The following is a 27011-nucleotide window of genomic DNA, read 5'->3' on the forward strand; positions in this document are numbered from 1 at the left end:
ATTCGGCATTTGGATGACTTAAAATATGCTAGTGTAAAGGTCTCGGAGGTGGAGCAATTAATTGAAAAAGAGAGTTGGGACCAAGCTCACATCTATGAGCACAAGAAAATTTCTACATTTACTTATGTAACTTTGATTCTCATATTACTTGTAATGATTTATTGTTGTTGTTGTAAATGTTGTTTCAAAAGGTTGATCCCGTATTCAGATGACAGGGGACGCCGTGAATGTAAAGATTTATGTATAATCTTTAAGCCAAAAATTGTTAGTAAGGTGCATACATCTACAGAACAAATGCATCAAAGTCCACCACCTGATACGGTAAATCTACCGCTGGTACCCCTTCCGGGTTCAAGCCAGCAATTAGTATCGAGAACGGGTGGTAGCAATACGCCACAATCGGGAAAACGTTAGTGCTTTAACTGTGTGTATTTTTTTTCACTATTGTATCAGTGACTCCAGCATTCATGTTTTTTTTTGTGTGTAACATGTATGTATATCTGCTTGGCATGTGTGCAGTTTGTCGAGAGAATCGTGTGGAAGATTCTCTCTGGTAAAAGGGGGAGGTGTTGCATGCACCCCCACATGGCCCTGCTTCTGGTCATGCCTGCCTTTGGGGGGCGGTGGGCTGTTATCAACATCATGATGAAGAGCAGAGCCCTTTGGCCTTTTATCTACGCAAGAGGAGGAGGTGTCGGCAGTTCTCTCCAGAGAGAGGAAGCGGCTGGGCTGGATCTCTCCGGCGTCTCGACGAGCTGGACTAGGACTTGTATTTTACTCTCAATAAATACCCTCACTAGTATCCAGCGGGAATTTTATTCATATTTTCCCCGATTCTCGACCACACCCGCGAGTCAGGAGGCAGCCACTCGACTCTTGCGACTCGCGATTGTCGTTACGTCCCGGCGAAGGCGTCGGGATGCGACACAATCAATTTTTGTGAGTCTTGGTACTAAATTGTGTAATGAGTGACGGCCAAGTCCAAACAGTTCGTATGACGTTGGATATTTCAAAAATATTATCTCGCCCAATGGCACGCGAAATGATAAGTCAAATTTTTATACGTGTTTTTCCTGTGAATAACATGAATTTAAGACTGCCTCATTCAATAGTCTCCTAAATAACTTCATACATCACTTTTAATGGCGTTTTCTTTCCATTACGTACGAATGCAATAACAGGTCCTTGAAATTCACCCCACCAATGATTTTACTATAGCCTAACACACAAACAGACTTCCGAGTCTCTTTTTTGCCTTTCAATACTATTCCCATTTCGTAGGATCCCCAATTATAAAAAATACCACACACAGGAAGTACACCCGATGAGAATTTCAGCACACTGCCTGAACGAACACCACACAGCATGAATGACTCTGGTGGACTGGGTGGACTGAAGCTCGTGGTTTAGAAGCTCCCTCAAGAGACGAGAAAATATCTCGAAGGGGCCCTGATAAACGCTGACTGTTTAGATGGAATCTTATCTTCGTTGATTACTGTCCAGAAAAAAAAATAAAAAAATAAATGCAGAGCGAAGCACATGGCCCCTTCGCTTAGGACGCTTAGGACTAACGAGGCGGACCAAACACACTTGGGGCTCGAGGTGACGACAAACAAGGAGAAGACGGTGAGATGGCATTGTGAGCTTGAGCTTAGAAGATACCGTATCTCAAGCTAAAGTAGCTGACCCTTCTAGACGTCTCTCAATCAGAATAGGCGGAAGTTTTCATGATAGAACAGCTGAAAGAAGGCGATGAGTTTTTGGACCGAAGTCGTCAAGGCGCTGGTTTAAAACGGAATTTTATCGAAGCATTTTTAAAAAATCTTGAAGGCATAAAACCGCTATGAATATTTTATTGGAAAGGAAAAACATTTCTTCAAAAGATAGAGTAATTAGTTTTAATTTAACATACAATATCTGGCGGAGAAAAAATATTATAAACAGTAGGTCAGGAAGCGTACTGGGTACGCATGACGGCGGCATACGAAATTTAAAGGGCGCGTACTGGGTACGCATGACGGCGTTGAGGGGTTAATGGAATAATGAAACAGCTAACTTGCAATTTACTTCACTGACTTGCAGTCTGAGGATTTTGCAAGAGGAAGTCAAAAGGTCAATACAACCGCGATATGAAACCTGTGCCTGTGCCTAGGATGAGGACATGAGAAAGATGAGCTGCGTCCCATTTTGGAAAATTAGAGCAAACACTTTAGCTTCAGCACGTTATTTTTCAAAAAATTTTCTACCTAACAAAGCGTTTTTGTGTGCCCACCCAAGGGCAAAAGAAAGTATTATCGATATAATAGAATTTATATCTAACATACATTTATCAATTTGTACGTATTAAACATAACGGCATATGTATATAACGTCCCATCGAGTATTTATTGCATTACCAAAGAAAATTATTTACATTCTTAAATATTAAAATAATTCCATAAAATGAATTATAAATTTTATTATCACACTAAAATTGAGGTTTAAAGTTGATGAATTTGAGCTTGCGACAAATTTTCGGGCGTGCGGAGTTCGTTATTCAATTGTTCCATCGGTATCATTCACTCAGTCGTACATATGGCGTCACACATCATCAATGGAAACAAAGTAATATTTAAGATGATGTACCCCTTTATGACAGCACCCTTAACGCAATCCGAGATATATGTTATTTTATTTATATGTTCAATGGCTATCATTTTTTCATTTGCAAATGCATTGCTAAATACATTTAAAAATTGTAAAATTGTTTAATTTATAAAAATTAAAATATAACTTTACAATTGTAATATTGTAAATTCCCCATAACTTAATTTGGTAAATCTCGACTGGTTTCAACACTCATCTGAACACTCATACTAATCCCTTTTGATAATCATGGAACCGGCCGAGGTTTACCATATAAAGAGAAGGATTTTACGGAGGATTTTAAAGGACGAATTTGCAAAGTACAATATATTTAAGCGATCCTAAATCAACTTCACGAGGGCGCGATAGAAAACTGTGGGTACTGGCGATTTTAAAACTCATCCCAACCAGCCCGTAGACAATAAGAGTTTAATTTAGAACATAAATTTGCATTGCCTGTGCAAGTCAAACGTCCGCGTGAAATAAGCATCTACCAATGTTAAAATATTTCTAGCGAATGTTTCACAAATACAATATGGTTAAAGGCACATGAGCATTTTTTTAAATAATCATTATTTATGAATTTAACAATTCTCAATGCCCCGAAGTTAATATTTTATCTTTTTTTAAATATTTTTATGTGCGTTTAGTAATTTATGTGACCATGAGGTATACATGTTTAAATTACAATGGCACACCAATTACGCGGTGGAAGTAGTCACCCCCTGCCAAACACCTTTTGAGTTGGCTCGCCCAAAAGGGCGTATTGAGTAGTTCTTCTACTCGAGGTCTGTTTGCGTTTGAAGGGCGGGGTCCCTCTAGCAGGAAGGTGTCCCCCCACCCCCTTTTCGGGGTGCGTGTTGTCACCTAGGAGATTTATGACGTCAATATCTTTAAGTCGCTCCTCATCGTTGCGTCACTCCCCTCGAGAGAGAGAAAGAGATAAAGAAAAAGAGAGAGAACTCTCCTGTCTCTCTCTCTCTCAACGTGATTGGACCGTGCACTAAAGCCTATTCACGCTCTCTAAAGACCTGTTCACTTGGTACATTAACCCGTACGAGTTAATGTCTGTTTGCGTGAATGATTTTTGTGGACCGGAACGGAATATGTACGAATGCATGAACCAAATTAGAACGGGTTCTATTTTCTGTGCATGCATTCGCACAAGTTGGGTGGTTATAGGGTGCACTTTGGCGTTCATTCAAGCGATCATACATTTAGACATTACCTCGCACGGGTTAATTTACGGTGTCAACAGGCCTTCATATTCAATTCACGCATCAAGGTGGCAATTCGCTCGATCATACTTCGAGTGTAGTCAAATTATTGATTTATCGTAGGTCCACTTCAACTGTGAGTGAACGTCCGTTCTAGTTTACATTACAGACAATAGCCCCAAATAAAAGCCACTGCCATTAAGATATGGAATGTATTAGAAATATTTCTAGCAGAAGATTTCACCAGTGTCATATGCCGGGAAAGAACAAATCATATTTGTAGCAGATGATTCACAAATAAAATATGATTTAAGATGTTATGTTCGTTTTTGATTTTGAATATTTTTTTAAACAATTCTCAACTCCCAAAATATCATATTTTCTTGCAAAACGTCGAGATACCAATAGTATTCTGACCAGTAGTATTACCGATATACCAATGTGCTTTATTGAAGGCACTACTTCATGGACAAAATAAGCGAGGAACCTAAATAAGTTAAAGTGAAAATCAGTGGTGATTTTGGTGAATATTGAATGAACGGAAACATTAGCGTGAAATTTTTCGAACACGTAGGGTCATAGTCATTTGTTTTGTGCGCTTTCCATCCGTTTTTTTGTAAATGGGATTGTTCACTCGGATCCGATATAGCAATTCAATAAGATAATGCGGTGGATGCATGAGAAAGATAAGTTAATAAGATAGCGAAAACATTTCCTCCTCATTCAGCCATTTTATCAAATGTCGAAAAAGAAAAAAATGCCAAAGTTGCCGCCCACTTTTCATGAGTTAGTGATGTAATGAAAGTTCCGGTTCATTTAGTCGTTCAGAAATATCCGATCCTTGAAGAAAAGAATCGGTCAGTAAAGTGTTAATGACCACAAACCACGTGAGACGGATGCGCGAGGCCGATGACCAGCGGTGAGACACCAGACGAGAGTCAGTGACGTCATGAATGAAAATTTTCAGCGAAAAAAGGGTTAGCCCATCAATTATTTCACCGGGAGTAGCTTGACATAAAGGCTTCGGATCGGAAAACTGAAAAAGGCGGCTCTCTTCATTTTCTAAACTATCGCAATCGACAGAAATAAAAAATAGAGAACGAGACAATTAGTGATAGCAATTTTTCCACTGACCAAATATTCGTTAAACCTGTGGAAAAGTGCCATACCTATTTTCTTTTAATACTTGTAGAAGTCTGAATTTTGAGCATTCAGGGTAGGAGGTGGGGTAGCAGTTCCTTTCCCCTAAGTAATATCGCACTTTGATAATTTCAGTTTCATCTGTCCGATCGGTATGACACCCAGGTCAGCAGCCAAGCTCTTTTCTTTCACTCCGTAAATTTTTCCGCAAAGACAAGGGATAAGAAGGTAACTTCCTTCCCCTCTACGCAGTATTTCTTCCTTCTTTTTTTTCCATTCGACCTTTTAAGATTCCTTCAGCACGGAATCATTGTTTTCGTGTTCGCCTCCGTCCTTGTATGAGACTCCCAAAATTGTTCTGCATTGAAAAAACGAAATGGACTCTTTCCAAGTTTCCTTTCAAGCGGATCGAGACGAGACCAAATATTTCCTTCACACGTGAACAAACGCCGCTGAAACGAATAATAAAAGCTCTTTCGTGAGAGCGTGCGCCAGGACTCCATAATGGTCGTCCTTTGCAATCTCTTTCTTCCGGGTAGCAGTTCTCCTAATCGAAAAAATTAACTTTACCAGCCTCATACTACTAGTAGGTCTCATACATACTAGCTAGGAAACGGTTCATCATGGAGCATGTTTGTTTGTGGGACCGACGGATGGATTTGTTATCAGCAGAAAATCCAAGCGTAGAAAAGGGATGCCGACTTAGAAAAAATATTGGGGAGGGGGGCAAACCGGGGATCTTGTTCCGGGAAATTTTAAAAGTAGTGAGTTTTAAGTTTTTAAAGCATTTTAGAAGAGTCATATGATCAACATTAGAACCCTGATATCTCGAATCTCTATATCTGGACACTCCGGGGAAAATCGACAAGCCTGACACATTTTTTCCTCACGCCCATAACGAATTTTTGAGGGGGCTCGGGTCCCCTCAGGCCCAATGGAGTCGGCGCGTGGAAGCATTGGAAATGTGGTGCGACAGAAGAATGATGAAAATCAAATGGACCGACCGTGAGAGCAATGAGGAAGTGATCACAAGAGTGGGAGGAAAGATAAGTCTTGATGAAAAATTTCTCGGGATTCCCACCGGGTGTGGTATTGGGTTAATTCTCCCAACGTTTCAACGGCTGATTCTGCCATCGTCTTCAGGGTTTTACTCTTAATAAATAAATAATTATTTATTTATTCATATCCCTGATTGCCGTTATTGTTGTGATTGTCATTGCCGTTACTTTTGTTGGCAACCAGTATAAATAAATAAATGAGTAACGTAAAAAAAAGTACCATTAAGAGTAAACCCCTGAAGACGAAGGCGGACTCAGCCATTGAAAAGTTGGGAGAATTAACCCATTACCACACCCGGTGGGAATCCCGGGAAAATTTTCATCAATCTATACGCAGGGAAAACCTAAAATTTTAAGATAAGTGTTGTTAAAACTCTTGCGTAGAAGATTAGACAACTTACACGGTCATATAATGAGGCTAGGTGGCCGGATGAAAACAATCGTCGTATGAACGGGAAGAAAGGTAGACGACGCGTCGGCCCAGAAGGAGTTGCATGGGACAGGTTGTAAAGGATGTGGAAAAAGAAAAAAAAAATCCGTATGAATGGAAAAATTAGCAGATCGGTGATCGCAGTGGAGATCTTCGTCAAACCGATCTTAAGGTTAACGATTTTACGATGTATTCAACTACACCCAAAAAGTTCTTCGTGCAGAAAATATTTCATTCCCACTTCAAGAAACGAGAGCGCCAAAAATACATTATTTCCCGAATCACGTCGTCGAGACTTTTCCAATCGAATTCGTCAATTTTCGTCCGCAACAATGCCGTGCGCGACGATTATCCGTGCTTCCGATCCCTGCAAGTTAAGATTAACGTTGGCAGGGAGCGCCTGATTGCCTTCTGAAGTGTAATTGGCCAATCTTTTATTCCGAGAAAAAAGAGACAGTCGCAAATGGTAGGCCGAATCGCATTCGTGACTGGTTTCGCTTACAGTCTATGTGAGGGGACGGCTGTTGTAATGGAAATATGTTAAATTAGATGCATTTAGTATCGAAGCACGTGTGTAATACAACAGAATAAGATTTTTTGAGCGGGAAAATTAGTAACGCTGGTGATTTGATTTGGCAACAATGGACTCGTTCACTTTTTTTTTTTTTAACCTTTACCTTAACAGAAATAAGTTGATGACATCACGAACTGCTGCCGAGTGGAAAATCATTTTTCAGCTGCTCCTCTCCACATTGGTCACGCATGATTCATTTTTACCTACCCTCTAGTGAGCTATTTATTACTTACTCTCCTCTAAGCAGGGTTCTTCCTGAAGGAATAACCCTAATGCAGGGTCTAGAGCGACCGACATGAGATCTTTTCGATCCGATAGAAATCTTTTTCGTGATCAATTCATGAGTAAGGATTACTCCGACGGACGATACAATATTTTTGGCCGTTCGCAAACAAAGTCGTTTGTCCGTCCGTCATGATTGGCATAAGTGAGATCGAAATTCGGTGATTGACTCACTCAAGTGAACGGTGATGGAAATCACTGAAACGACCGACTTTTCCTGCCACTCCATCCATCGATTTAAAATTCTTAAGTTTTTTCCACAAATTTAACAATATTTCCTCAAATACTCCTATTTTAAGCAAATTTAGTTCATTGTCATTTGCTCCTTGTTCGTCATTATCACCACGTTCTTTTTTGCTGATGTTTATCTTTGGCTGTACTTAATATTTTTAGTGAATATAGTTTTTTGATTTATTCATGTATCATCGAAATTATCTCCATTTGCCTTATGCAGCGTTATTTTAATTTAACGATTAAAAGTACACGAACATCCATACCCCGGAAATGGACAAACTACTCGGGCGGGTCTCGAACTTTGACCTCATGCGGGGTAGGTAAGGACTTTACACCGCCGCCGCAGAGGCCGTCCATAGATAAATGAATTGAAGACACAAAAGTATGCAAATTCTTCATATTAGTTTAACGACGATGTGTTAGATGGAATGGTAATAAATTCCTTAGCCTCAACATCGCCCAAATAAGGCCGTTTCATTATCATCATCACATTTTTTTCAGTGAACTAACCCTTTCGAGTCTGGGTGAACGACCTCATATCAATGCCGAGCTGACGTCAACCAATGAAGACTGATCGAAATCAAGTAAACAATAGAATTGAGATTGAGCGAATGAAGACAGGGGATCAGCGACATCGATTGATGGCACCTCGCTGATGACAACGCTGCATTGACTGCAAGTGAGACGAGATTGGCAATGTTCATAGCTACTAATCCTTCTAAAGAAAACGTTTTGAAAATTTCTTACACATACGTCGTGAGGCATTTGATACAGATAAAAGAATAGCCAACATTTTAACACCCGCGGTTCGTTGCTGTTTACACCGCTGTGAGCGATTCTTCCTGGGATAATCTACGTACAATTAATTCTTGTTCATTCAATGGGGAACATGTATGGAATTTGTTCATCATCCTAGTTAGTCTCATTGAATAGAAAATTTTCTCGCGAGTCCAAATATATAAGCCAAAACTCTCCTGGTACTCCACAAACGTCACTAAATGCTAATTAAAAATGCTCGAATATCGCTTGAAGTCACGTGACCTGAAACGCCTTCTGACGTCATCGCACGGAACACCATTCACTTCGCTAAGAGAGTGGAGTGTTAGAGGCTTGAATGCAAGATATTTAAAGTAAAAATTGCAATTATTATCGCCAAATTTGCATTTGAGCCCTCGTAGATCGATTTTCTATCCACTTCCTCAGTCTGTCATCAGTGCATGCCGTTCCGTGACGTCACGCTCCGATGACGTCGTGTTTTCAATCAGCCGATGAAGATCAATTTTCAAAGACTCAGCTAAAAAGCATTATTCATACGCGAAATTTTCGACGAGTACATTTGAGGTATAGGCCTTCTTATTCCAGTACCTACTTTAAAAATATTGTGCATGTTCCCCATTGTTGGTCAGTCGGTTTCCCAAATAACAGGATCACCTCTTCCAGTTTCTGATTCTCTACTTTAATGTGTCATGGCTTATTTTTCTTTAGGGCGTACTAAAATCATTATTCACTACCTTGCCATTTTCCTGCAGAAATAGTTACAACCTTTTAATGTTTTACTAGCCAATAGTGTGTTCAACCGAGTTAAATTAATACTGTTTCCGCAGGATTGCAGCGCGAATGTGAGTTATTTCATGACAACTTCCGATAGACACCTGGAAAACAATAAGTCCTACTTCTAACTATTTACCCCAACGGAAAAATTGGCCAAAGTTGTATTTCCAATGGAATAGTATCACTACACGCAAACCGGTTATTTTGATTAAAATAATTACAGAATGTACGTAAAAATGTAAACTTGAAAAAAGTGTCGATAAGAAGTTCTTGGATAGAGTGTTTGCCTTTGCAATGGCATGTGCATTAGAGTGTGAGGCATGACGGGAAGGACTCAGCTGGAGAACGGAATAGGCGGCAGGAAATGAGGAAAAAAAAGGGCGCAGCGGGAGGCAAGCGACAACAGCGACACGCCACAGCAGCGGGGTATAAGCCAACCAAACATGCAATTTCCACTAGCAATTCGAGCGAAGTTATTCCGGAGATAAAGATGATAAGGTAAATCCTACAATTAAGCCCCCGAACTTCCAGCGGCGTACTGCCTAATTCGCGTAAAACCTGCGTAACGTTTTCAGTTCGCTCGTATCAATTTAGACGAATCGCTATGTTTTCTCAACTGTATAAGTCGATGAAATAAAAAAACTTAATATTTACACATAAATTCAACTCTGTTCGACTTAGGTTTCGACGGGGAACGTCCTCATCAGGTTTCAATTCAATTTCCAATCGAAAAAGAAGAAAACGGTTCCTTGAATTTTCTAGACACTTGCATAACAAGATCCCAAGATCACTATCAATTTAATATATTTAGTAAAGACGAATACAAGTACTATGCTATCCATTCCACCTTCAGACATTGTCTTTCACGAAAACTATCGGCATTTAATTATATGCATCATAAGGCCAGTTTACACGATATATTAACACGTACGCGTTAATGTCTAAATGTATGAACGCGAGAATGAACGCCAATATACCGTGTTACCACCCACCTTATGAGAATGCATGAACGGAAAATAGAACCTGTTCTAATTTGGTTCATGCATTCGTACATGTTCTGTTCCGGTCCACAAAAATCATTCACGCAAACGTACTTACATTGACTCGTACGTGTTAATGTATGGTGTAAACAGGCCAATAGATTCGATTCGAATGACTGCTTCCAAAATTTTTAAAAGAACTGCTCACTATTTAATGCACCTAATGATCACGTGACACGCCGGAACCTACGTCGCACAGTATTAAATTTACGTGGGATTATATATTTTTGACATTCCACTGTGTTAAGTGGACTCCATGAAAACATGCCCGAGACAACGAATTTAAGGATTAAATATTTCTACGACAGACAAAAGTAATTGAAAATTAAGAGATAAGGCGCATGAGATTAAGTAGCGGCGGATAACAAAGCCTTGAAGTCTCTTTAGCATGGGTTTGCGAAGATCGCAAATCTTAGGATGCAGTCAAGCCAATGTGGTGGCAAAAGAGGGCTTCGCAGGCAGGTAAGTTTTAAGGTAGTTCTGATTTTTCAGTCTCACATGTAATTCGGGCTGATGAATCACAATCTAAAGTTTGTTAGCGAAATTTCATGACGCCACATTTTACTTTGAAATTCGCGTCTTACGCTTGTTTTTACATGGAAAAAATTTATCCGTAATTTATCAGACAAGCTCACGATGGTTGTATTTTTAGTTAAAAATAGATTATTGCTATATTTATTTTCGGCGATGAATCCGAATACAACCTTCGTATTCTTCATCATGTCAAATATGAAGTGAAACACTTTGCACTTTCCTGTTTCACTTCATATTTCATAATGGATCTCCACAAAGTATCTGCCTCATCCATCCAATTCACATTCATCATGTCAAATATTTTGCAAATTCGAATGTTGACAAAGAGTCGAAAGGTTAATAAACACTGAAACTTCCCAGAGAACGGAAAAAGTTTTTTTTTTGTTTTAATAACATAATCTTGTGTTACCTAACGGTGACTTCACAGTTCCGCGTTGCGTTGTCGCCGCGGCTAGCGAGCCAATCAGAGCCCGTCTCTGAGAATTGATGACGTCACGTCTCCGCTCGCTGCGTCGTCGCAGAAAAACTGAACCTGACGGATTTTCTCTTCGTGAAGGTGGAAGTACGCCGACAATTTCGAATTGATGTTTGTTTATGGGAAGCTTAGGTACACAAACTTGCAAGATTAGCTCCAATGGGAGTGTCAAATGCTATTTATTTTATTATTTACTATTATTTTGAAGTGTTAACGCTAGATATTTCGTATCTTTCCTAAACATGAGATTAATGTTAACCCTAAATTAGATTACAATCACTGAGAAGCATAGATAGACACATACCCGTCAATAGTATCACAAGACAAATACAGCGTGAGAGCTCCTTGTTGGTAACTACGGTCTTTTAAATTCCAATTGGTAGGTATCTAATAACTGTGCCCTCATGATATACTCAGTTGGAGCTATTTAGATAACATGACTAGGACAATCTGTTTGAACAACAGTACAAGAATACAATTTTAACGTTATGGATTCGATATACATTATATCGTTTGGAATATATATTTCGGCTAACAGCCCTAATTACAGCTTACATCTCCGTGAAATTCGGATCGATCTGCCCTAAAGCGACGCGATTGGTGATTTCGTAAAGCCATTTAGTTGCGTGGTGGGTGGAAGCAGATGCACTGGCTGGCTGGGGAATTTATGATTGTAATATTCGCCCTCCTAGTTTACCATTCAGCCTTGCTTTCAAATTCCGTGTTTGCGGAAAATAAATGAGCATTGGATTCCGAAGTATACTTCACTTCGAGAATAAACTCAATATTTACAATAATTTCATCACATGGAAACACTAGGAATGGTATCCTCGTGGCAATAGAAAGGTTTTTCACCTTGATTATAAAGTACTTCAGGAAATCTGGCCAAAACACACTTATCGATGGCTAAGTTCTAACAACACGTGTCTCAAATTCGGCCGGTTTGAGACAGGTATCTTAAAAAAAAAGTGTAGTAGCATTAAAAAATGAAATACAAGCAAAGAACAACTATTTATTTGCAAATGAATGCTTCTTTTTCAGTTTTTATGAACTTTGGTGTTTTAATTTCAGGGTGCAAGTAAAAGAAATTAATCGTATTTTTGCTCTCCTGAAAAGTTACTATTTTTGAGATACTTGTTATTAGAACTCAGTCATCGTTATAGACCGTATACCTTTAATTCTCGAGCAGGTTAACGGCTCTCGTCCAAACACACCCCGCCATACACCTTTTGCGGCGATTGGCGGTGTAGTATGCAGATAAATATGCACGGAGCGCGTAGGTTCGGAGAATCCCAATCACTATGGGAACGAGAGCACTCGTAACGATAACGTCGCAACTATTATCAAAATATACTTAAGGCCCCTATTAGCCGAGGCAACCAGACGCGCCACCGGTGGCGCGTCCGAGCAAACCAAGGTGGAAGGCGTGGTTGCGGGGCTCAGGCGACTGGTTTCGGTGGAAAGTCTGGTGGCGCGTCTGGTTGCCTCGGCTAATAGGACTCATTTGATTCTATGCCCCACGACTGACCAGTTCCACCGGACGCGCCACCGGTGGCGCGTCTGGTTGCCTCGGCTAATAGGGGCCTAATTGTCCCAACCCTACCCATAGCTTACCAACTTCAATGAAAGGACAATAAAATCGATTAGAGAGAATTTCTCTCAAGAATATAGAGTTTGTAAACGGGAGGCTATATTATTTTCCTTTTTTATGATACAACGATAACAATATATATACATACTTAATTTTATCACTTCCGTTGAAGATCAACGGTTTCTTCTGATAGCAGGGAATAAATTCCATAAAGAGTAAGCTCTAATTACAAGTTGAATCAACTTTGCGATTGCGTTGCCAATTGCGATACATATCCATAGACAACCATCCTCCTGTAATCGAAATTGAACCGCTTAACTTCGCAAATATATCGAATCAAGATCTAATACTTCCTCAATCCATTCGTCCCCACTTTGCAGACGCTGTCCGCACGCACGAGTCGGCATTCAAAAGCCGACAGCAGAGATGAGAAATATATCGCCCACTGTGATTAGATCACAGATAATGAAAAGCCTGCGACTGCATATTTTAAACAGGGATGGAAATGTAACCAAAAGGAAAGTCAAAACCAGTATAATTTCAATAGTTTTGTTTCCGGGAGCGAAATGTAAAAACGAAACGAAATGGATTTAGGCCCGGGGAGCTAAACTTAGGGTAGAAACGAAATCCGAGTTAAAACTACTTCGGGTCGAAACTAAAGTAAACCTCTGGGACGAAACGAAACGTAAATAATGTTTCGCATCGGAGAAACCACGTGCTTCACATTCGAACGGTTTAGTTTCGACTCACAAACCAAGTACGAAATATGGTTGAATGAAGGAAAGGTTCGGCCTACCGCACTGGCATGCATGATACAGGGGGCACTCATGTTTCGGAAACAAACAGGACAACGGTGAACGCAAACTGGCCATTCGATTTTTAAACTCAATGTTTCAACCTCTCTGCACGCATGTCAAACATAATGGGTCGAAACTATTCCCTCTTATCCCCCTCCGCTCAACTTCTGGGATCTGGGACCGGCCCAGGTCGAAACGAAACTCCTTGGTGATTTTAATTTCCTGCGGGAACGAAACTAAACCCATGCCTCGTATTTTCGTTTTCCTTCCGATCGAAAAGAAACATTTTCGTTTCGTTTCACTTGCCATCTCTGATTTTCAATAACTGTGATTGCGGTACCACATACATACTGCGACCGCACCGCTGCTGCTTACTCATACCGCACTGCTGTCACAACAATCACTGTCAGCGGTTCCGTGTGATTGGCTGTGATTAACGTAGGCGCGCTGCACTTGTTTTGAATGAGAAATGACGTTGATACACGCGGTTTGTCAGAGGAATTCAATTTCAAAGCTGGTACAGAAGAAAAAATAGCGATACAGTTCAATATTTCGCAGTGTTTTCAGGAGAAATTGTATATTTAAAACATCTTACACTGAACCTTATAGCCCATTGATGGATAGACATATTCATGGATCTATCTACAATCACATGGGGGATTAAATTTTTATTATAACACATACATTTACTATCATGGCTTACCCAGCGAGGGGCAGGGGGGGGGGGCAGGTGCCCCCCAATAGGAGCAAAAATCGTAAAAGTATTTAAGCAAAATCAGTACTGAATCGAAACGAGATTATTCAGCAAATTTTCTTAAAACCCGCTAAAAATGATAAGTATTACTATACGATATGTAACTAAAATAAAACTATTATTTCAAGGAAATAATCTCATAAACTAATAAAGCGCTGTTATAATTTTCTTAAAGTGTTTTGGTTATTCACCTTTTCCATGCTAAAATGTCACAACCTAGCTTGCCCCCCCCCCCTAGTTATGATCCTGGGTACACCCTTGCTTACGACATAAAGTACTTGATGAGAAGCGATCTCAGAATAATTAATAACAATAAAATCAAGATCGCTCTCAATTGCACATTTAGCAGCAATGCTCAAATCACACTTTACCAAAGGTGGGTGTGCTTGCGCCAATTTTTTTCCAATAGCGGGTTGCAACTCCACATGTGTGCGAGCCAGGGGCGCAGCTAGGAATTAAGGCTAGGGGGGAGTTTTAGGCACAACTAACGCTGGGGTTTCTGAGGGTGTGGAATGCCCTGCCAGGGTAAGCGGGAGGTGCGGGGGGGGGGGGGGCCTCCCTCAGAAAATGTTTAAGGAGAATGGTTCAAAATGGAGAGTTTCACGGCCTTCTGAGGGATATTTTATTAATATTTACTCTATTTATTCATTTAATCCAGTTCAAAAACAGCACGAGGCCAATTACAGAGGACTCACATCAACAGGAGAAACAATTTAATAATATTAAGCAACGTAACCAATAATGAACAAAAAATATTCAACAGTACAGCGAGGAATAGGGGAAAATTACGATAGTGATGGTGCAAGATGGATGAGGGATGAAAAAAAGGATCAAAATTTGGAACACATTTGGCAAGAGGAGTTGATGGAAGAAGGAGGTCTGAATAGAAAAGAACGTTTGGAGAGAGACTGGCGGGGGATGGTGAAGCAATGAAATGGGTCACTCGACCTCGTCGTGCGCGAAGGAACACGAATCGGAAAAAAAGAAAGAAGGTCAGATGATCTGTATTTGCCATTAATGATATTTAAGAAGAGTTTATAGTAATTTAATTAATATTAAATAATTAATCCAATTTAGTGAAATGGATTGAACTTAAAAATCTCTCTGAGCTCTGGGGGGAAGTTTATCCCCCCCGAAATTCCCCCTCCCCTCGCTGCGCCACTGGTGTGAGCCACTTCTCGTCCGCGACTGATGCCTGTGATGTCCCTCTCAGTTCAGAATCACTGATACCGAAGTGTAGAAGTCACGGTGGAGGAAGAGACAGTCACGTCCATTCCCATACAAGCAGAGCACTTCGACATGCAAACAAGTTTGAAGGGGTTGATGGAAGGGGTGCTCTGCTTGAATGCGCATGCGCAGAGATGGACAGAGAGGCAGCTGGACACCACGGAAGCGCACTTGGTGGTGGGAGGAGCATTTGGAGAGGATGGAGGGGTCCGGAGATAATGCATCCGAAGCAGCCAGGGTGTCTGGGTTTGCCGCAGCGAAGGATGTGGGGTTGAAGGGAGTGCGTCTGCCAGGGTATAAGGGGGAGGGGGGATGAGTGTCTGCTCGCCAGAATGGGGAGAGAGCCAGGGGAGGGGTCTGAAGTAGGCTCCCTTCAGAAGGACACTCAGTTGTCCCCTTGGCAAGAGTGAAAATCAACGGCTGTCCATTAAGAGGAGTGTTTCCTTGCGAAGCCCATTTTCCAAACACACGATTCCACCGCGAAGCATCAGATGAAACAAGTGAGCCTCGGATAAAACAAACGATGGTGCCATTGCGTCGACCCGGAAGACTAGACGCTGACACAGAACTCCGTACACATACAAGTACACTTGTTAGTACACAAACGCAACAGTTGCCCCCTATTCCGGGTGAGTTGCTGACGTCATTAGAGCTAAGGCTCATTGCCTCGCTCGGAGGGACCCCCTCGTCGATGTAATCGTTCACAAGAGTTTAAACCACAACAAATCACGTATGGTGAATGTACTAGACCTGGGATTAGCGGAGAGGTGGTGAACCGCTCGGCAGGAGTTTGTGATGTTATCAACTCATCTGCGTAAGGGCCGTAGGTATTTCGTCGCAAATAGCTCAAAAAGTAAGAGTCGGATTGAAAACTAAAAAAATAATGGTCACTTTATCCCTCAATCTTCATTTCAATTGACAATAAAACACTTTTATGGACGAACCAATTTTATGAAGAGATTCCACAATGGCCCACTTTACTGATCTTTACTGAATTCGTGGGCACATATCGATGGGCCCATCAACAGCGAATAGATGACCACTTTAGAAGTGCGTAGTCGACAGGATGAATAAATAGACTCACACATTCGTCTCCAGCATCACTTACAAAAGGCATATCCTTTTTCGTGATATGTTTACTTGTTTATTGAACAGATAAATTCAATTACATACCCTGCTTATTGAAGAGAACACTACCTCCACGAATTTTCAATCAGAGATTCATGAAAGGCACATTCTGCACAGCAAAGCATCGTGCGGTATTCGAAATCCCGCCATCCAACTACCGTAGAGCCATCTGACGACCAAAGCGATCAACACTAATAACGTAAACAGAGAGTTGACAGAAAATAGACATCCGCATTTAATTCATTGTAACCACGTGACAAAAATCGATACGACGTTGGTATAATAATTGAACGACTCCACACTCCCTCCATTCAGAATTACTCCTCAAATACCGCCACAATACTAGGGCAAAACAAATTGGGAAACGAATATTATTAGTAAGATAACTTACGTAGTAAATCGTGTGGTTCCTGTGTGTATAAGGCATCCTGGTATTCCCTCGGAAAAGGCTTCGGGCAAAAGAAACGAAGACTGCACAGCTTCTGAAGAATGGTAATCTATTGAACGCAACGGCAGGGCCTTAGCAGGCCAGGGGCGAGCCACGGGACTGAATCAGGGCCGGTTGCTTCCTCGCGGGATCATTCAGAGGAGGGCGCGGCTCCCAACAGTCACGCAACATTATAAATAAAGATCACCGAGGATATATATCCAGGGTTGCGCAAGGAGCAACAAGGGTCGAAATGCAGGAGCAAGGCACGTGCCCCTCACTCATGGCAGGGTCATCCCGGCTCCACTGCCAGGGTACACTCAGGTGGGAACGCCTTTTAAGGGTCGCATAGTACACATAAGGGTCTCCCCACAAAACCCAGCACCAGGGTCGTCCGAACCTCCTTCCCCTCCCTTTCCTTACCTTATAAACCCCGCCCCCCTTTCCCTGCGCCACACTAGCACACCCTATCGATCGAAAAGGAAGGCGGGAGCGAAGGGAACGCCGCCTGGTGGCTCAAGGAGGAATCAAATCACACGCCGCTTCCCCCGTCGCATGCAAGGTCAAGGGAAGCACTTTAATTATTAAGTTACTCAGAGAACACACAAGCGGTGTACGACTAGTTATTATCACTTGAATGTGCTGTGTGGATATGATAACATTCAGTCTGTAAATATTCCACTAAAATTCGTACCTGAGCAGTATTTATATAAACAGGAAGTGGATACATCGTATAAAATCCGAACAAAATTACACACACGTTTACCTGCATCATTTTTGTTAGACTAAATAACGTGGGGAAGAAAATCCTTTAAAAATTAGCTACGCGTCTGAAATTATACCTAATGCAAGCTTTGGATTCAATCGAAAAAAACTACAAAGTAATATTTATGCATTATTTCAATCCTGCTGCGCGAATAGCGGTGATATTCACATGAATTGCTACGAGAAAAAATTCCCTCGACCAGGCAGGTATCCGTGGTTCGATTCCCAGTCCCGGGTGTTTTTTTCCAAGGCAATTCAAAAACCATTTCTTCAACAAGTGGGACAAGTGGGAAGCAGGAGTTAAAAGTGCGTTGATTAGCCAGCCAGCGAGGGTCCAGTGGATTCGAGCGTTAAACGAGCGTTAAGAGGAGCATGGGATGAGGATTAATCACAAGGAGACCAAGGTCATGCGGTTTCGTAAAGCATCGTGAGCGAGGAATGTGAGACTCAAGATGGGAAAAACTTGAGCAGGTTGAGCAGTTCAACTATTTAGGCGGCACATTAGAGGAAAACGGATACAGTAGTAAGGACATTAGGAAGAGAATATCATCAGCAAAGGAGGCGTTCATGAACACTAAAGGGCTTATTTGAGGATAGCTATATAAGAGTTTAAAGAAAGGGTAAGTGAGGGGTATAATCTGGAGTGTAGCGCTTTACAGAGCGAAGATCTAGACACTTGGGATGGAGGACGTGGAAGAAAGTGGACGTAACGGAGGAGGAACGACGAAGTGCTGGACATGGTGGGTGAGGAGAGGCAGCTTCTAGATGAGATACGGAGGAGACAGATGGTTCGAAGTGAGTGAAAATTTGGTGATGAGGGGACGTTGAAAACAATGTTAAGCCCGAATCACGCGACCATTTTTCCCGTCCTTAAGAGTGATAGATCTCCAGCGATAGGGTTTCAGGGACCAAATGAGGTATCGCTCTTTGACCCATCATTTCCTGAGTCACATTCCCACCCCTGTCCCTTTTTCCATCGCTTATTCCGTCAGCTTCCGTATTAACTTTCACTGTCATTTAAAAGGTAAGTGTGACGTCACAATCGCTGTTATCGGCCGTGCGTTCTGAATTGCTGAAGGACGGTACCAGCGATGGTTTCAGCGTCGGAAAAAGGGACGTGTCAAATGATGGGAAAAGGGATGAGATTTCCATGCCTGGAGCCCTCGCGGTGAAAACGATCGCCTGGATTCCGCCACCGTCGATTCTGGAGAGGCAGCACAATTTTCAATCTACCACTTGCAGCATCACCACACATTTTTCTTAGAGGCTACTTTAAGCTTTCTATAGTTGTGTACGTAAGCACGATAATTTATATTTTGTAGCATTGTCTTTTTTGGAAGCAATAAAACTTTAATTATTATCATTATTTCATTTTCTATCGCACAGCGAAGTTTGAACCCGACGGGACGACTATATCGCCTACTATATGGCCTATTGGATACAATTTAATCGATTCGAATAAAAATTACGAATAAAATGGCTTATTTTATTTTCAACATGAAACGAAAAAAATTAACTCCAGAATTTACTCCCTTAAATATAAAGTTACGCTCTTATATCACTCATCGCTAATGCCGTGAAGATACTCCATTTTAAGTACCAGATGTAGGTATTTGTGAGAGGATTGTTTCATAGCATCGGACTTTGAATACTTCGCCGCATTTAACATCGAAATGAATCCGATAATATTGATATACTGTATGAAAAAGACCAGAAGTAGAGTTTATTAAGTTTATGGCTGTTTGCATTCAGAAATGGTCGTAAAATTCCCATTCAACGAAGGGATAGGAGAGATGCCGAGATGAGCGCTCTATTGCCGTTCCAGCGAGGCAGTCTCTCAAGAGTGATCTCCCATGTAATGGCCGCGAGGCAATCCGCGAGATGCATTTGAAATGCCGGAGAGAATTTAATTGGAAGAGAGATAGAATCGGAGATGATGGGGTAATTAGCTTTTGAGCTGTTCACTCATCATGAACTACTCTCCTCCATTCATATTTTCATCATCATCAACAGTAATCGATCCTAAGATTGGTTTGACGCAGCTCTCAGCTCTAATCGGCCAATCTTTCAACATTCTTCTCTTCCATATCCTTTATCACCTACCCTAAGCAGTGACGTAGCCAGGGGGGGTCTAGGGGGTCCGGACCCCCCCCCCCTTCCCCACGAAATATACAGACGCAATTATTTTCCTTCATAAAAGGAAACAAAATATTGAAAAATCATGAATTTACAAAATATTTCTTTAACAAATGAAGTTTTTTTCTATTATGAAAAGTGTTAAAATTAGTAAAAAACCTTGTACTATGTTTTTCAAAAATTACCCCCTGGTTTGTGACCCCCCCCCCCCCCGAACGAAATTCCTGGCTACGTTACTTATCCTAAGTGTATCATTCGAGGTATATCTCTGCCATTTTTCCCTTCCACCTGTCCTTCAAAGATAACTTTCATTAATCCACCATGTCTCATGACGTGGCCAACTAAATTGTCCTGTCTCCCGCCTAAGGTTTTCAAAAGACTCATCTCCTAATTTTCTTCCGCATCACTCACACGATCCATCCATTTGACCTCCATTATTCTCATCATCAACTTCGCCACATTTCGACATTTGCAATCTTGATTTATGCGCTGTTGTCATCCTCCGTGCCTCACTACCGTGTAGACGCATGCTCTGAATGTATGCCATAATAAATTGCTTCCTGACTTCAACGCTTATCTTTTCAGCAACAAGAGGACCAATCATTTTGAAGAATTCCCTCTCCTCTTTGGCTATTCTGTAGACTATTTCCGTCTGCATTCTTTTTCCTATTTGCATCACCTAAAAGAATTAATTCATACAGTTAATTGGTCCCTTTTGATGGGAAAATGTCTCAAATATCAAAATATAAAACCTTAATAAATTAAAGAAATGGGCTCCTCACCCATAACACACAATAAAAGTTGATTTCGACAGAGTTTAAAAATTTCATAGAATCCTTGTTCTCCCGATCTTAAAACGGAAGAATACTCGATTTGATTTCGATTCGACGCCAACTTCTCGACCTATTCCCGACGAAAAATCGACGGCCTTAACCCTTCACAAATACGTTGAGGATGTCACGCACTCATGATAAGCACATTCTTCGCCGCTTCTCATCTACAACTCGGCCGCGTAAACGGTTCTCGTGTTTCTCGTCGTCGTTCACACTCTCACGAGAGAGACAATCCGTCAATCAAAAGTGGTAAGTTAAAACAGTGAATGAACCGTGATCTGATGACGTCACCAACTTATGAAAATTGGGCGTTTTCTTATTGAAACTTGACAGTGAGAATGGCTGACTGCGAAGTTCATCATAACTTAACTTTTCGATTTAACTCATCTTTCCGTCGTAACTTATATTTTCCTTCCATATACCGAATTGTTTTCATGAACTGCGATCTCTGATTGGAGTGATCGACACCATGGCTTTTTCATCGTCCGTTTTGCAATACATTTTCAGGGGTTTGAATCTCATATCTAACGTTTTATACATTATATGTAGCTTAAATGCGGTAGGTAATTTATTTCCTAAAAAAACTCAAATGAAGAGAATACTCCTCTATATTATCAAAATATTCCCGTCACCTTTGAAATTTTATGATGCTACATGACGTCACTTACACCTCTCCATTGGATAACGTTTATAAATATGACTAATGTTTAAGTCACACGGCTTTAAGTATTGTTCAGGCTAATATATGGTTCATTTAAATAGCACATAAAATTATTGCAAGTCGATATACAACGGGATAATGCTGATATAATGAAAGACAACACAAATCTGACATGAGCAATTATTTTGGTGTCCACTTGACTAAAAACTTAGAATGGGGATTAAACGTGGAGAGCGCCACTAAAGAGGCATGCCAAACACTGCGTTGCTTAGTGAAAAATATGTGACAAGTGAACCGCAAGGCCACGAAAACATTGCCCATGAATATCTATTTGGTTCGCCCAATAATTGCGGGTATGCCACAAGTACCCAAACAATAAAAGAGCCGACAGAAACCATAGAGAAGGAGCGAGAAAAATAGGCTAGATGTGTGTTGAGGAAAAAGAGTATGACTGAAATGTTCAACGCACTATTATAGGATAACTTGGCAGGAAAAGAAACAAACTGTGTGGGATGTATGCAATAGGATATTCAAAAGTGGGAAAGAGCATGGGAGAAAATAGCAACACAAAACTATGTGATGTGGGAAAAAAAATATCTCCAGTTTCAGAGAAAGTCCCTGTCACAAAGGACCAATAGAAAATATAAACAACAGTCACAGGTCTAACTTGGTGGAATTTTTCAATCATGATGACAGTGGAACGTACAATATTTTGTTGTTTAACACTTTAATGGAATTATTAATTGTTTGAGGCGTAACTTGGTGAAAGCGATTCATAATTAAATTAAGAAAGAAGAACTTTGTACTTTCACATTAATAAAGTGAAAGTTATTATTAATGTGAAAGTACAAAGTTCTTCTTTCTTAATTTAACTTTAATGGAACATAAGACGGCTAAGGTTTCGAATGATAATAATCATTATTATCGAGGTTCCGAACGACTTAGGTTCGATTAATGAGAGGAAATTACAAAACTGTGAGTGCTCTCCTAGCATAATTTTACAAAAATGTTTCCCTGCTTAAATTTTAAGGACGGGCTCCAAGAGCTTTGCTGGCTAATCGTTTCAGTCAAGTATTTTCATATTTAAGCATGAAAATAAAAAGGGTAAGGATGTGTTAGTAAAAACTCCCGGGTTTTACACCGGGTGAGTTTTTCCATGTCTGGTTACAGGTGAGAGGAAGGACACATGCAAACCCTCTCCCGGGAAAGCGTCGCACATTACTCCAGGTAGGTAAACGATGTAGACGGGAATAAAGTCTTTTTAAAAATGGTTTTTTGACTCATTTTCTGTTACTCCGGGAAATCTACCCTTTTTTCAACTACTTCATTAGTTATAATAGTAAATTCATACGCACTGTCACAACTTCATCTTAACAAATATCTTAGGTACCCGGAAAGCCTAATCAAAATGTCACTGGATCTTATCAGCGTGAATTATAACCCCATTACTTCAAAGAGATTGCACGCTCAATACCGCCAAAGAAATTGAATTCGTTCATTACTCTCGTCAACGTCTTTATCACGACGGCAGATTATAATGCTGAACACGTCAATGAAAAGAACTTGGCAACAGGAACACATTTACACGGACAGGAATTCCAGTAAACAAATGAAGATAGACGATGATTACCAAGTTATGCGCTTATGCATGCCAAATTGATAAAAAAATTACCATTGGAGTTATATATGGAGAAGAGGCCGGAAATAAAAACCAAGTGTGAAAAATAATAATTAGACCAGTATTTCAGCTTTTTCATACAACATGTACTTCTCGAGGTATCCATGACGATAAAATAAAAAACCAACCAAACATGAAACAAGGAAAACAAAGCTTGAAAATATGAAAGAGTTTTGCTGACTGGGAAGCCGAATTACCAACGATAGACGAAGCAAGAAAGAAATAGTGAGTAGAATAGCCCAGGTGCGAAGGGCTTTCTACAAAAAGAAGAATCTTCTTACAGCTGAGAGTAGAAGCATAGATGTAAGGAAACAATTCATCAGATGCTGTATATGGGGGATGTTTCTCTATGGAAGCGAGGCTTGGACGTTGACAGCAGCAGAGAAGTCAAGAGTGGAAGCATTCGAAATGTGGTGCTACTGAAGAATTATAAAGATATAATGGATTGACTGTGAAAGTAACGAGTAAGTGCTAAGAAGAGTGGGAGAAAAGAAAAGTCTTCTATAACCCTTAATCAGAAGACTTAGTTGGCCACATATTTGAGGCACGATGGTCTGATGAAAACAATCGTAGAAGGGCAAGTGGAAGGGAAGAAGGGCAAGGGACGGCCCCGAATGAGTTACATAGGACAGGTTGTAAAGGATGTAAAAGAAAAGAAATACGTACCTATGAAACGACTATTGGATATGAGAAAAGAATTGATAGCTGCTTTAGAACAATCTCACGATTGCTGACTTATAGTGATGTTTATGACGAAGATGAAACTTATCTAATGGATTCGTAGACGAGTTGATGATGACATTAGCATAGGATGAGAAATTCACCGCTTTTTAGCGACGGTGACCATTCACCACTATTCAACAAAAATCTCCCCATGATCGTTAAATGACCAACAAATATATATTTACAATAATAAAAACAACACACAGTAAAGGAATCCCTTCGGAATTACATTGGAATGTCATAAATCAATGAATATCCAGGGAATGGAGAAGTACCTCCACTGATGCCGCGAAGGAATTCTTAAGCATTTTCCTTTAAAATGGAATGGAGTATCTTCAGAATTAAATGTACAAGCTCAGCGTCACAGATTAATCTTCATCTACTCTGTGCCCTACGAGCTACCCAGCATATTTAGCTGGCGGTGACCATTCACCAGTACGCAGAAAGCTCTCCAAATGCTAATTACATTACCAAAAAGTATATATTTACAATAATATGTACAATAAGCACACGTTGGTGCAGATGGTGTGAGCTTCCACAAAGAATTCATCGCACCACGTAACACGAGATTACGATACAATTAAACTGACATAGAAATCTGACATTTGCAAACGGTTAGTTATTTAAACAAGTCCATCCATTCAGTTTTAAAATAATCACGCTAAGAGTTCACCGCGAAGGCCCATAAATCCTCGTTCACAGCGTATGATGGAAGAGCATTTCCCAAAAAAAGAAACAATATTTACGAGGGCCACGAAAACTGACAACAAGAAGCACAGGTGTGACTCTCAGGCGTTAAAAGAGCAAATCTTTGTAGTTGGCAAACACGCGGATGGCATCCGTGCACACTTGGCCTGTTGACGATTTTGATTTGAGCACCAAGGTGATATATGAGGGTAGAGGGACAAGCAAAGTCGCCGATTCGCGTGCCATCACAAAGAGAGTGGCAAATTGAGACCTGGCAAATATTTGCAACCACCCGAGACAAACCTCCTAGTGCAAAATGTATTCTTCTTGCTAATAAAATCTCATCCATGAATTAACTGCGGCATGATATTTTATTGGAGGACGTATATAAAACGGAAATAATAATAGCATTGTCTTTACTGTGGTATCATCCCATTTAATTTCCCCTACGACGATTTGCAGCCCAGCGCCTCTGGTGGCGACCGAGTCTAACTACCCTGCAGCCTACCTATCGTATTTAAATTTATGGCATTTCCAATAAAAATATCTTATCTTTCTAAAGTTGTATTTTTGCTGGCTCTATTTTTCTGTGGCAACATTGGTATCCTCTCTTACATTAGTTGTGAAGATCCCGTAAGAATAACCAGTAGGTATAACAAAAGTAATGAGGCTGAGTACGTGAAGTTTGATAATATTTGCAAAACTAAAATTCTGCCTCAAATTTTGCAAACAGATTTTGTGGAAATATTGACCTAGTTCATCGATCATTCATTCCTGGGCCAGGATTGAAGGGAGTCAGTCACTTAAACCGTAAATCCCAAAAGATTTCGTTAGATTGAAGGGATAGATAACACGAAAATAATCTTTCTCGCTCATTGTCAGAAATTCTCTCTTTTTACATATAAAATGTGAAAGTATAAAATATGAAATCGCAAAAATGGTCGCCCATTTTGAATGAGTCGGTGACGTCAATAAAGTCTTGGTCGATTAACTCGTTCAGGGAGAAAATTTCATTTACTGAAGGAATTGCTTAAATAATAGAGTCAATAATAACGAAATACTAGATGACGAGGCGCATAGTCGAGGAACGGTTACGCACTCGAAAAGAGTTCGTGACATCATCAACTCATCTGCGAAAGATTTCAAGCTGGTTACTTTTCGGCGCGAATCACTCCAGAACTAGGCGTTGGAGAATATTCTTCAACTATAAGGGAATTTTTCGGCCATAAAGGGGTAATTTTTCTCCACGGTATTTAATGTAAAAAGTGGAATATCAGATATCAGCTGCATTAGAAAATATGCGTAGGCATAGAAAATGGAAACGGGCGACTATCCGCAGGATGCTTTCATGCGGGGTTGTTCTTTTCTTTCTCTTTTCACCCACTCTTCTCAGCACATCCTCCTCATAACCTCGCCCGATTCGTTTTATCTTCTCCATTCAAGAGACCTATAATTTACATTTATTTGGTCGTTACAGGATATTTTTTCGGGCTGGGTCTCAATTGGATATGCAAATTATCTCTTCAGAGGAGAAATTCAGTGCTTTCCCTCCAAAATGTACATTACTAAGTACAGCCTTTCAAGAGAAAGTTTTACTCCGCGAATGCAATCTCATTAAAATAGGTTAAAAAAACACCTGCAGACCCCGATTTTTTTTCTCTAACTTTAGTCGTCGCCTCCCTGCTGCGCTTTCACGAAGTGAATACAAAGAGTGGAATGCAGGAGGTCATGCAGAAGCAGTTCACGACGATGACGCCAAGAACGAAGCTGCTCAGGAATGCAAAGTTCGCTTCAAATGACTTCTGCAGTAGAAACAATAGGGTGGTTACCCATTATTTTTTATTTTGCCTATATCGAAAGATTATTACTTCTGGATTACGTATTACACTCTTTTGGATGTTTAAATGACGATATCTATTTTTCACGATTAAATGAAAAGTGAAAATTATCAAGCGCGCGAAAACGCGACGACTAAGTATGAACGCTGGGAAAACCCCGTGTGACGTATTTCTGATTCCCGCTGCCGCCTTGTGAGGTGACCTTGGGGCGAGTCTTTGAGCGCTGATACGATGCAGGATGCTAGGAGGTAGCAGAGTACCCTGCTAGCTGGTAGCGCTTGGCTTAAATAAGGATCCTTATCAAAGGAAGGAAACTTTCCGACCACAGACTATTTTAATAGGTGATTATTAAGAGACGTTTCCCTGAGCTCTGTGCCTCATGCATGCATTGGTAATCTCAGAAGATGTAAAACTCCTATCTTCTCCTATAGAAACTAGGTCCTTGTGACGTCACGTGGAGTGGCATCGCATGGGCGCCAATCTGGCCTTTTTCAAATGAGGTTAAAATTGGCCATTAATATTTGTCTGAACCGGTATTTCTAAAACCAAATAATTAGTATATTATGAATACACAAATGCTGGGTAACGAATCAAAATTAATTCCTT

General features: G+C 40.6%; 1 protein-coding gene across 4 annotated transcripts in view; it reads right to left on the bottom strand.

Annotated features, from left to right (window-relative positions):
• The window catches only part of LOC124166615 (calpain-A-like), a 282292-nt gene that overhangs the window by 102679 nt on the left and 152602 nt on the right, over window positions 1-27011 (bottom strand). Inside the window, exon 1 of one of the 4 annotated variants that reach the window (XM_046544223.1) lies at window positions 17049-17208. The exons of the other annotated variants lie outside the window; for them this stretch is intronic. Coding sequence (XP_046400179.1) covers window positions 17049-17084 — 36 coding nt within the window. The 5' untranslated portion in view covers window positions 17085-17208. Of the gene's footprint in view, window positions 1-17048; window positions 17209-27011 lie in introns of those variants that run through there. 4 annotated transcript variants of the gene reach the window in all.

The sequence above is a fragment of the Ischnura elegans genome, chromosome 10 (genome assembly GCF_921293095.1).
Source record: "Ischnura elegans chromosome 10, ioIscEleg1.1, whole genome shotgun sequence".
Lineage (NCBI taxonomy): Eukaryota > Metazoa > Arthropoda > Insecta > Odonata > Coenagrionidae > Ischnura > Ischnura elegans.